General features: G+C 44.1%; 1 protein-coding gene across 1 annotated transcript in view; it reads left to right on the forward strand.

Annotated features, from left to right (window-relative positions):
• Nucleotides 1–13,516, forward strand: part of LOC144495324 (EGF-like repeat and discoidin I-like domain-containing protein 3) — a 251,911-nt gene that overhangs the window by 132,677 nt on the left and 105,718 nt on the right. Inside the window, exon 6 of the mRNA XM_078215423.1 lies at nt 4,447–4,628. Coding sequence (XP_078071549.1) covers nt 4,447–4,628 — 182 coding nt within the window. The remainder of the gene's footprint in view (nt 1–4,446; nt 4,629–13,516) is intronic.

Genomic DNA, 13,516 nt, shown 5'->3' on the forward strand with positions numbered 1-13,516 from the left:
GCAAATTAGTCTGCTAAATGGGATCTGTGATAAAATTAAGCTAGTGAGTATAGAATGAAAACCAGTGTCAAAACGAAAGCAATGAATTAAAAATGGAAATGAAAAGAACCAGAAATAATGTGAAGGAAAGGTGATCAACACACAAGGAGATAAAGACATTTGTAATCATATAATTAACAAAAGCATTATTGAGACATCGGTCGGAACAGGTAGGAATAAAGAACAGTGAAGGCTAAACATTGTTTAGGTAGTGTATTAACAACAAAGGCTGAAGGGGGTCCTGGACAAAGATATAGAGTACAATCTGACTGATGGAAATATTGAAAGAGTTCATTAAAATTAATGTTGGTAACTCATCAGGCTCAGATGCCACACACCTCTCAATACTGAGAGAAGTCTGTGAAGTAATAACACGTACCAACTATAATTTTCCAAAATTGTTTTGAGAAGGGTATCATATGAAAGGAATAGAAAGTGTCAAAAGCGACTCCACAGTTCAAAAAAGGCAGAGTGATTATTAGGGTAATTATAGACCAGTTAGCCTCACATGAATAATCCGAAAACTGCTAGTGACTGTAATAAATGGTTGTTTAAAGGTATGAGTTAATCAAGGACTGGTGCCGTGGATTTGTAACGGGTATCTGATAAACTGACTAATGCTGGGGATCTCTATTAGAGTCTCTCTTGCATGTAAATGATTTGGGTATTAAAATTTTGTTAATATGGGATTAAAAGGCATGGCAATCTGAAGAAGAATGCAGGAAATGTAAAACATCTGGGGAATGGGATGATATGTTGCAACTAAAATGAATTTGAAGTAGTGCGTTGGGTAAAAGATTAGACAATGGAAATATTCCTTAAATGGTAAATTTTCAATGGAGCGTAGGAACAGAGAAATGTGGGAGAAACCTAAAAGGGACAAATGGCATTCTGGATTGTATATATTAAAGTGTACTGTTCAACAAATCACGCACCTCATTCGGATAAACTCATTTTTAATCACCCTTCTCTGGTGCCTTTTTCTTACTTTTGCCAGTCATCCACTTCTTTCTATATTTTGGTTGTGGCGTATGCCATGTCATACTAAAACAGTATTTCAAACTATTTCAAGCATATTTCAAAGAGACATAATCATTTACTAGCTTATATAACTTTGAACCTGGCCTTTCCCAAATTCTAGAAGCCAGACATTTACATGTAGTTACAATTAACCTCTTATTAACCTCAAGAATTCATATGCATATATAATTATGTGAATTTGCCTATTTAAATTCCTAACCCACATTCGTAGGATAAGTTAAGATTTATCTCAGCAGTTAGCTATCAGAATCATTTCTCATCAGGAATGCCACGAGATTTATTGATTTCAATTTTCTTTTGCTGTCGTCTTCTTCATTGTCCTTTCATTAATAAGTTCATGCAGTAAACAGCTGGGCTTGTACCACTTCAAACACTCTAGACATGAATTTGGTTTCCACAGCAGTTACATAAGTTTTGCACCCTCCTGGAGGTGCACACTGGGCTGCTAGCTGCTTCTAGCACTATATGGCCTGTTTGAGAAGGATATTTTGCATGGCTGTCCAGTGTGTGTGCTGGAAGCCCGCAAAGTAGCTCTCCCTCTTCGTCACACAATCGGGCTGATATGCCTTTGGACTTCCTTATTTGGATCAGGCAGGTTCATTGAACAAATGTTTGTGCCATTCAACTTAAGTCTTAAGCTGCAAGTTGAGCTCACACCAGTTCTGTGTAGAGAGTAAGGCACCCAATGTGCAGTTAAAGTGCTTTGCAGAACTTCTACTCCTGCAAAATGTCCAAATATAGTTGAGAGTTTTTGTGAGGATGGTGCTATGTGTTTTGAGACTTGACGGGAGTTACTATAGAATGCTCAGAGAGAGGACGGAGGAGTGGGCAACTTGTCTACACAAAGGCTACAACAGATTTGGGGGCTTTAGATGCAATGCCTCTGGGGTTGTAGCACAACAGGGAGATGGAAGGTTGTGAAGAGGACAAGGATTACGTCATGCCCTCAGCCTCATTCTCCTTGTGACAGTGACAGAGGGTCATATGCCAGATCAGCAAATGTACCCAGCATCTTGGTGAGCATGTCAAGCAATGCTCTTCTGTATACCCATTGCATCAAGATTCTCCTCTGAGTTCTGCAGCAGAACTCATCTACAACCTTTCCCACCAGTGAAACAGAGCATTCCCTATCTCTAGCCTGAGTGCCCAACCCACTTTTGCCTGGTCACGCACCATGTGTTGATCCTAATTCCATAATAACCTCCCAGGTCCATGTAGTGCCTGTATCTGAACTGGTGGCTGAGTATGTCAGATCAGTGCTGTGTTCTTTCTCTGCCTCTTCCTTCGGGAACAGCTGTGGCTCGGCAGGTGGTGGTTTCTGTGCATCTGAACGTTGAAAATCAAAAGGGGAAGGTTGGTGTGAAGGAATGAGATTGGAATTGAATGCAAGAGTTCAATGGTATACCATCTGTTGATTGCTCTTCATGCCAGATAGCAGGATGAGCATGCGCTGGGAGTTGAGAAGCAGGTAAGGCAGGAAGATGCTGCCAAACCTAGTGATGCCAGATAATAGAAACTCTATGGCAGCCGGTTCCATGGTGCTGAGATCCATTTCCTTCCTTGTCCCCACCAGCTCTACTATGTTCCCTTCTATTGTGTATCACTCTGTGCTTCAAGATGGGGAATGTCAGTGATTGTGCCAATCTGTGTTTGGGTGATATCCCTGCCATCATTGAACTGGAGACTTAGGGATGCAGCAGTAGGTGGTGTGGCAGCATTGGTAGATGTGTGAGGGTGAGCTAGAGAATCAGGATTTATGCACGAGTCCTGAGTGTCAGGGAGTGCTGCTAGCTGAGTGATGCAGATGTATTGCATCACTGGAAACGGAAATGAAGGCAAGGTGGTGTGGAACTTCACATTGCCAGCCTGTGTGCTGGCTCCATCTCACCTTGGATAGGTTGGGTGGTGATTTGCCTCCTAGGCTAATGAGAGGTCTATTGCTGGAGGCCAACTATGATTTTCCAATTGATTTCTAGGTTCCCCAGGTGGTGGCAGGAAACAGGACAGATGCCTGAGGCAGCCTCCTGGTGGCAGAGTAGGAGATGCAGCTCCTACGACAGGCACAAGGACCCTCTCTGCCTGCTTGGGTCCAGCAGCAGCTATAGGCCACCATGTGGAAAGGCTTACCTTCCACAATAATGCCCGACTGTAAAATCATTTTTTTAGTTTAGATTTGAAGAAGGTTGGAGAGCTGGTGCCTCCATTTTGAAGCACCCTCTCCCTGACTTACCTGTAAAGGCATTCTGCTGCTGTCAAATCTCCCAATGTCGCCTCCAGCTTCAAGAATTCGATCTACCCTCTGTCACCAATTCGGGGAAAATCACAGATGAGTGATCATTTCCCACACGGTGTGGCCTTCTGACACCTACCTGAACCTGATTGCATGGTTTGGAAGCCCACAGGAAAATCCTGCCCAAATGTGTGTCCAAATGGAAAATTCATAGAATCCTACAGTACAGGAGGCCGCCATTCGGCCCATCGAGTCTGCACCAATCGCAATCCCACCCAGACCCTATTCTCGCAACCCCACACATTTACCTTCGCTAGTGCCTCTGACACTAAGGGGCAATTTAGCATGGCCAATCCACCTAACCTGCACATCTTCGGACTGTGGGAGGAAACCAGAGCACCAGAGGAAACACACGCAGACACGGGGAGAACATGCAAACTCTGTACAGACAGTGACCCATGCCAGGAATCGAACCCAGGTCCCTGGCACTGTGAGGCAGCAGTGCTAACCACTGTGCCACCCCTAGGAATTCACTGGGAAAGTGGTAGCGGATTCAAAGGTTTTGATCATGGAGCACGGTCAGAGAAAAGTCACAGTTAGCACTGCTGCTTCACAGCGCCAGGAAACTGGGTTCGATTCTAGCCTCGGGGGACTGTCTGGAGTTTGCACGTTCTCCCAGTGTCAGTGTTGGTTTCCTCTGGGTGCTCCGGTTTCCTCAGTCCAAAGATGTGCAGGTTAGGTGGATTGGCTATGCTAAATTGCCCCTTAGTGTCCGGGCATTAACAGGGTAAATAGGTGGGGTTGGGAATAGGGCCTGGAAGGGATTGTTGTGGGTGTGGGCTCGATGAGCCGAATGGCCTCCTTCTGTACTGTAGGGATTCTATAATAAAAGTTTATTCATGGACGAACAGCAATACATAGCTGTACTGTAAATATTCAATGCAAATTCTTGCAACAATGTGGCTGAACAGCAGTGAACTGGTTTTTGATTAATAGCTCAACTGCTTTTATATAATGAAAGATCTTTAAAATAATCAATTTAGCTTTACATTACACTATTTTCTTTGTCTCCCTTTTGAACTCATTCTTATCAATTTGATATTAATAACAACAGCTTTCCTATTTTTTGCCTACAGAATGTTCAGGACCATTAGGAATGGAGGGAGGGATTATATCCAACCAGCAGATATCTGCATCCTCAACACACCGTGCTCTGTTTGGCTTGCAGAAGTGGTACCCATACTATGCCAGACTGAATAAAAAAGGTCTTGTAAATGCTTGGACTGCCGCAGAGAATGACAGATGGCCATGGATTCAGGTAACAGATGGGCGTACAATGAGGAACAGTCTAAAACATAATTTGCAACTTTTGTTTCCTGGTTGCTGACTACAATAAAATGTGAAATAGTGGGGCCCTAAAACAGTCAGTTCTTCAATGTGGCAGTGATGTATTTTTAAAAGACCATAAAATTAAAATCCAATCATTTGAACCGATAAATTAATATGTTGTCTGCCTTTTTGTTGTCCTAACATACGGTTCAACAATATTAATCACTGTCATGATTTGATTACGAAAATGGCTCCCAGACAATGAAAGCAGAATTACAAGCTAATTTGTTAAAGATCGCACATAAATTATCAGTAGTGATTTTACTGAACATTTATTTTTATATTCTCCAAGTAGTAAATACCGTATTTTAAAAGAAAGCTGTAGCTATCCAATATTGCAAAGCAGTTTGGTTCATTGATATGTCTAACCAGGTAATCATAGAAGCTGTCAGTAAGAAAAAAAACAATGATTAAATCAAATGAGTGTAAGAATGCAAGTTACCTTTGTCTTTCAAGCTCAGTTTTATGGTCAGAACTGATCTTAAATAAGCTTTAAATATTACAGTTACGCAAAATAATTACGGTAGCTGCTCCTCGCATGGAGTGGGGGCCCAGATGAATTCTAATCAAGAAAATGATAAATGGGGATGTTGTTCTACGTACAAGATCTCAGACTTGGGTGAAACTGGTGTGAAGGATGATGCATATTGGGCATGGAATTATGATGCATCATGGGTGAAATGGAATGTATCTAAGGCCATAAATAGAGGAGCAGGCAGCATGATGGTTGGAAGGATTCCAGAGTAATTCTGACTGCAGAAACAGGAGGCTCTGGTAAGACCAGGTGAAGAAAGGAAGTAGCCAAGTAGCTGAAAACTGCCTGCATTATGCTAGACCTCTCTATGCTCCATAGATTGGAGCCCATAGTTATATAGTTATAACAGACTGGATACCACACGACACTCTCCAGGTCCAAAACTACTCACTGCTCCCAGGAACATCCTGGAGAGCAATGATAATCCTGGGCTTCTATTCTCTAATGCCTTGAAAATCCTCTCATCTGTCCCTCCACTCTCACCTCCAATGACCAATACAAAGAGCTCATGGGGCTGCTTACCAGTAATAGATCATCCAATCATCTGAGCAACATTGGCATCACACAAATGCCAAGCTACGACCATCTCCAACAAAAGAGAATCATCTCCCCTTGACATTCAATGGCATTAGCATCACTGGATCCCCCACTTTAATAATCCCCCACAACAATAATCTCTCCCTCAATGTCAACAAAAAAGATGGTCATCGACTTCAGGAAGCGGAGTGGATGACATGCCCCTGTCTACATCAATGGGGATGTGGAGGAAATCGTCGAGAGCTTCAAATTTCTAGGTGCCCAGATCACCAAATACCTGTTCTGGTCCCTCCACACCGATGCTATAGTTAAGAAAGCTCACAAACACCTCTACTTTCTCAGGTGGCTAAGGAAATTTGGCATGTCTGCGGACAGCTCTCACCAACTTTTACAGATGCACCAAAAAGCATTGTTTCTGGTTGCCTCACAGCTTGGTATGGCTCCTACTCTGTCCAAGACTGCAAAAAACTACAAAAGGGTCATGAACGAAGCCCAGTCCATCACGTAAGCCAGCCTCCCATCTATTGACTCTCTCTAAACTTGCCGCTGCCTCAGGAAAGCAGTCAACATAATCAAGGACCCCATGCACCCCGACATACTGGCTGTGATTCTCCCAACGCAATGCACTAGTTTTTTGGCGCTTCGGGTTGGGAGATGCGTGTGTCGACCATTTTGCGGGATTTGCGCATGCATTCCCAATGCATGCACATCTCCAACAGCCAGAGAGTAGGCGCGGTCGAGACCATACTGGAAACTGGCGGGAAGACCAGGTAAGTGATTTTAATCTATTTTAAATGTGATTATTGGGCCTGGGACTGAATTTTCTCGATAGCATTTCCCACACCGCCAGGAGTACTTCACTCCGGCAGAGCTTAGAGTAGCTCCCCACCTTCGGGGAACTAGTGGGAAACTCCGCCAGAGTGAAGGGGGGTGCAATCGGGGCCCCCACAGGAGTTGGGTGGCGGTGCCCCTGGGCATGGACACCCTGGCAGTGCCAGCCTGTGCCCCCTGGCACTGCCCAAGGGACAAAGTGCCCATGCCCAGGGGACACCTTGGTACTGCCCACCAGGCATCAGGCAGTGCCAAGGGGACAGGGCCTAGGGGCAGTGCCCGGGGGGGGGAGGGGGGGGGGGGGGGGGACCGGGGGGGCGTGGGGTGGTGCTGATGGAGATTTCAGTGTTCCAGGACGGAACGGTGTCGGGGCTGGTCTGAGAATGGCTCGGGAATGCTTGTGCGGGCCGTGATCAGGCCATGGGTGTGTCACGAGTGGGAGGTTCTGAACTCCCACTGAAAAAACAATCGTGAATTATACTATTTTTCCCGCCAATTCAGCACTTAGAATCTTTTTGGGAGAATCATCCCCACTTTCTTCCACCTTCTCCCGTCAGGAAAAAGATACAAAAGTCTGAGGACACGTACCAACCGACTCAAAACAGTTTCTTCCCTGCTGCCATCAGACTTTTGAACGGACCTAGTTCGTATTAAGTTAATCTTTCTCTACACCCTAGCTATGACTGTAACACTACATTCTGCACTCTCTCCTTCTCTATGTACGGTACGCTTTGTCTATATAACACACAAGAAACAATACCTTTCACTGCAAACAAATGCATGTGACAATAATAAATCAAATCAAAACTAACATCCTGGAAGTTATCGTTGACCAGAAACTGAACTGCATTCTCCATATAAATTTTGTAGCTGCTAAAACAGGTCAGGTGCTGGGAATTCTGTGGAAAGTAACTCACCTCCTGGCTCCCCAAAGCCTGTCCACCATCTAAAACGCACAAGTCAGGAGAGTGATGGAATACTCTTCACTTGCCTGGATGCAAGCAGCTCCCAACAACACTCCAGGAGCTCAACACCAACCATGACAAAGCAGTCCATCTACCACCATCAACATCCATTCACTCCACCACTGTTGCACAGTGAGAACAGTGCGAACCATCTACAAAATGCACTGCAACAATTCACCAAGGCTCCTTTGACAGCAGCTTGCAAACTCTGCCTCTACCACCTAGAAGGGCAAGGGCAGCAGATGTGTGGGAACACCACCACCTGAAAGTTTCCTTCCAGGTCACTCAGCATCCTATATCATTGTGCCTTCACCGTCGCTGGATCAAAATCCTGGAACTCCCTAACAGCACCTACAACACATGGATTGCAGCGGTTAAAGGCAGCAGCACACAACCACCTCAAGGGCATGAGGGACGGACAATAAATGCTGGCCTAGCCACTGATGCCCATATCCCATGAACAAACAAATAAATAAATAATTCATGCTTATTCCCCTGCCACATGCCTTGCCCACCAAGCAATTGATTTCTACAGCTTTTGGTATGGTTGGCCCCACCATGCTCCTCAACCTAATCCCTCTGCTGTCCAATGGTATTGCCACCACTTGTTTTGACTCTTACCTGTGCAGTTGTAGCCAAAGCAGATCAAGGAATGGCCTCTCTTACTGTCTCTGTGCTGTTACTTCTGAAATGCATTAAGAATCAGTGCTTGGCTGCTTCTTCATTTCCCATCTCCATGATTGATGACATCCACCTGAGGGAAAGACTAGAACTCCTTTTAACATCTCATCAAAAGACAGCACTTTCGACATACCTGCCTTCCTTCCAGCACTGCCCTGGAGAGTCAGCCTAGATTTTTGTGTTCAAATCTCTGCAGTGGGACTTGAATCCACAAGCTTCTGACATGAGAGCTGAAGTCACCATTTTGCTCCATGGCTGGAAAATCCCACGTTAGCAAATTCCACCTCTCTTCCCAGGTGTTATCTCAAGTACCCAGTGTAAAGCCACGCCAGGCTGGATGAAGAGGGGCTTGTACAACAGTGCAATAAGTCTGTTTGTCAATAGTGAAAAATATGCAGCATCCTTGCTCACATGCCAGTTGATTTCTGAGGAGACTGGGGACTAACCATGTCAGTCCTGCACAAGTGCATCTCGATCAAACTCGAACAGATGGCTGTGCGGATATCTGACTTTATCCATCTCTTTCTAGTCCTAAGATTGTCGAAATGTCAATGATGAGGGAACAGAACTCAACATGACATTCCAATGGATAATGCCTTCAAAATGATGTCCAGGACATTGTGGGAGGCTAGGGAGGAAATTGCGGGTCCCCTAGCCGAGATATTTGAATAATTGATAGTCATGGGTGAGGTGCCTGAAGATTGGAGAGTGGCAAATGTTGTGCCTTTGTTTAAAAAGGACTGCAGGGAAAAGCCTGGGAACTACAGGCCAGTGAGCCTCACATCTGTGATGGGTAAATTGTTGGAAGGTATTTTGAGACACAGGATCTATAGGCATTTAGAGATGCAAGGACTGATTAGGAACAGTCAGCATGACTCTGAGAGTAGAAAATCATGTCTCACAAATTTAATTGAGTTTTTTGAAGGAGTAACCAAGAAGGTAGATGAGGGAAGTGCAGTTGATGTTGTCTACATGGACTTTAGCAAGGCCTTTGACAAGGTACCGCATGGTAGGTTATTGCATAAGGTTAAATCTCACAGGATCCAGGGTGAGGTATCTAAATGGATACAAAATTGGCTTGATGACAGAAGACAGAGGGTTGTTTTTCAAACTGGAGGCCTGTGACCAGCGGTGTGCCTTAGGGATCAGTGCTGGATCCACTGTTATTTGTCATTTATATCAATGATTTGGACGAGAATATAGGAGGCATGGTTAGTAAGTTTGCAGATGACATTAAGATTGGTGGCACAGTGGACAGTGAAGAAAGTTATCTCTGCTTGCAACGGGATCTTGATTAATTGGGCCAGTAGGCTGACGAATGGCAGATGGAGTTTAATTTAGACAAATGCGAGGTGATGCATTTTGGTAAATTGAACCAGGGCAGGACTTACTCAGTTAATGGTAGGGCGTTGGGGAGAGTTACAGAACAAAGAGATCTAGGGGTCCATGTTCATAGCTCCTTGAAAGTGGAGTCACAGGTGGACAGAGTGGTGAAGAAGGCATTCAGAATGCTTGGTTTCATCGGTCAGAACATTGAATACAGGAGTCGGAATGTCTTGAAGTTGTACAAGACATTGGTAAGGCCACACTTGGAATACTGTGTGCAGTTCTGGTCACCCTATTATAGAAAGGATATTATTAAACTCGAAAGAGTGCAGAAAAGATTTACGAGGATGCTACCGGGACTTGATGGATTGAGTTATAAGGAGAGGCTGAATAGACTGGGACTTTGTTCTCTGGAGTATAGGACGCTGAGGGGTGACCTTATAGAGGTCTATAAAATAATGAGGGACATAGACAAGGTAGATAGTCAATATCTTTTCCCAAAGGTAGCGGAGTCTAAAACTAGAGGGCATAGGTTTAAGGGGAGAGATACAAAAGTGTCCAAAGGGGCAATTTTTTCACACAAAGGGTGGTGAGTATCTGAAACAAGCTGCCAGAGGTAGTAGTAGAGACGGGTACAATATTGTCTTTTAAAAAGCATTTAGATAGTTACTTGGGTACGATGGGTATAGAGGGATATGGGCCAAATGCGGGCAATTGGGATTAGCATCGGGGTTTTAAAAAAGAAAGGGCGGCATGGACAAGTTGGGCCGAAGACCTGTTTCCATGCTGTAAACCTCTATGATTCTATGAAATGATCTTATCTTAATTTCCTCTATGTTGAAGATGCAAATTTATCCTATTAGTTAAAACATGTCAACTTACTCAGTTTTTGTCCCTAATCGTTGGCTTAGAGGTGGATGCAAGTACATTTTTGGGGATAAATTTGATTGCATCACATTGCTTCTCGTGGCATTACACTGATGACATCAATACCCCAGGGGCAGATAGTACCATGGCTGGACCTGCAGTGGTGTTCTTCACAATGAGAAATTCTACATGGTCCGCCATTCTGGTTGCCCTTGTGGAATTGACAGAAATGCAAATGAACTTATCCCCTTTAGGTCTTGTGGGTCGCTGGACTGGTGATCCAGAGACCCACAGTAATGTTCTAGAGACTCAGGTTTGAATCCCACCATGGCAGATAGCGAGATTTGAATTAAAGAACATTCTGGAATTAAAAGTCTCATGATGACCATGAAACCAATCTGGTTCACTTTAGCAAAGGAAATCTGTCACCCTTACCTGGTCTGGTCTACATGTGACTCCAATCCCACAGCAATGTGGTTGACTCTTAAATGCCCTCAGGGATGAACAATAAATGCAGGCCAGCCAACGACACCTACATCCACATGAACAAAATAAACTGTTTCTGGGTATATTTTCATTACTCATCATATTTAATCATTGTGAAGAAAATTAACTTAGTAAAAATTAATGACACAGAACAGAGGCCTCAAGCTGCCCATTTACAAGTTGGCTGCTGTTGAGAGGCCAGCTTTAGTGATAGTTGATATGATGATTAGGTTAGAGGGAAAAATATGTTGGCGACAGCTGGCACACAAAGACACCCTGGTGATGTGTTATGCCGTCCATGGCATGAGATTCTGTTCCACTAACAATGAGCTCAGGGGAAGTCATCCAGTGATTCAAGTTTATGCTACTATTTTCTGCAGAGCCACTGGGACGACTTTTTTCCACTTAGCTTTTGACAGGATGTGGGGACCATAGCCCCGTCGGCGAGCAACCGGCTTGGAGGCTGAATTTTGCAGAAGGCCAGTCAATTAAAAGGGTGCCTCCACAGATGGCATGTGATTAGGTATACTGGGTGGGAGGAGCAGTCAAAAGCCCACATTTATTTCGTGTTATTTTAAAAATCTGACTCTTGAGTGATGGGGAACATTGATTTATTGCCCATTTCTAGTTGTGTTAGAGGTAAGTGTGAAGCCTGTGTAGTCAAATGTTGGCTAGACCAAAAATGGGCAACAGTCAGTCCCAAGGCTCATTTCTGAATCCTTTAGTTTACCTTTTTCAGTAATCCAGTAGCTCGCTTGGTCATTTTTTTCCTGATGCTAGTTCACAAATTCAAAAATTTATAACCTTTGCACCAGTACCAGACAACGTGAAGTTTCTTTTCATAACTGTAGTTTCTCATTTCCAGCATCATCCTGTGAATCACCACTTCAATCTGCATTGTTAGAGGTGTTGGCTGGCTGGCTGTCTACCTGTTCAGGTGGTCAAAGACTCAGACTACTTGAAGTGCAGGCTAGTTGCCCTGGTGCAGATGCGATGGGCCAAATGGCCTCTTCTGCACTGATTCAATGATTCGCTGATCAGCTTGTTAGCCTGTAATTGTCTAGCTGTTTATTTTTTAATGTGACTCACTACGTGCCCTTCCTCCCCACCTATCCACCTACTACCCCAGCCACCCTCGCTTGTCAATAAGTGGGCTGGAAAAACTCAGCAAGTCTGGCAGTTCTTGTCGAGAGAGGAACAGACATAACAGTTTCAAATTCCAATATAATGATCCTTTGGGTTGGGAAATTCCCTGCTTTTCTGTTGTCACCACATTTTGAGAATGTGCTCATCATGCCCAAGGCCAAATCATCTATATATACACGGAGAACAAAAGCAGCACAGCTGAGATACACCATTTCAAACTCTTTTCCAGCAGAGTAACAATGTACTCTAACTCCCTTTTTCGCATGTCTCAACCGACTTTCTATCCATGCTGCCTCCTGCACCATATGCCTGGAAAAAGCTTCCTGTGAAAAACCTTCTCAAAATCCATATACATAAGGGGATAGAATTTCTGGGAGTTCCCTGATGTCCTGTCCCCAACTTTGAAGATGGAACTTCAAAGAAAACTGTTCATTCTGCTTCTCTGGGGTTCTGGCAAAATTATGGGAACATTCCTGTACAAGTTTGACCCCAGCATCTACTGCATCCTTTATAGCAATCTGACTTCTCAAAACACCTCTTTATTGAATTTGTCAAGCATGACTTGCTTATAATAAATCTACACGGGTAACACTTGATTGACCTATATATTTCAAAATGCCAGTAGTTTATTCCTGAACAATGAATTCTAAGAACTAACCCAAAACTGATGTTAGACTTATTGAGCAATAATTATGTGGGCCAAATTCTCAGGTAAAGTATGCAGAGATTGGAAAGCTCCCGGTTCCATGAAGCTGACCTTTATAACTCGTTGCCCGGATGTCAGATTTTCGCTCTGGGGATTGGTCTGGATTAGAAGTCAGGGTGGGTGACCCTAGAAGAACAAAGGAAGCTGCCGGGTCTGGTGGTGCGCTTGGCAGAAGGCCTGCTTTGGGGATTCAGCACAATATCCAAACTTTAAAAATAAAGAATAAAACTTGAAGCATCTCTCCAGCCCTCACCCATCACCCTCTATAACCCTCACCCACTTCCTATTGCCCCATCCATCTCAACCTATGTCACCTCATGCCCACACGTGGTTGCCATGGACTCTAATGCCCCCATGCCAAGGTATGTACACTAAACAACTCCTTTGGCCCCTAATACCATACATGCCAAGGTATGCTCCTCCGCCCACCACCCTTGACACTTTATAGCTCCTGTATCAAAGTTGGAATCCATGTCAATCTATGTCCCCCATTTACCCCTTTTTCCCTTACATTGACCATGCTAACTCACCTAGTATTGACCATGAGCATTTATCAATAAGATAAAGCTGTAAATTTCTATTGTAGACTTCATTATATTGCAAAAAAACTCATTTATAAAACCCATTTGCCCCCTTTTTAGGTCAAACCAAATAAACAAACTCAGATTAAGTCAGGACAAAGTAAAAGGGGCAGCTCCCCAAAAAGGAGGGGGAACAGCCCGAACAGAAATCAAAGT

This window comes from Mustelus asterias, chromosome 6 (assembly GCF_964213995.1).
Source record: "Mustelus asterias chromosome 6, sMusAst1.hap1.1, whole genome shotgun sequence".
Classification (NCBI taxonomy): domain Eukaryota; kingdom Metazoa; phylum Chordata; class Chondrichthyes; order Carcharhiniformes; family Triakidae; genus Mustelus; species Mustelus asterias.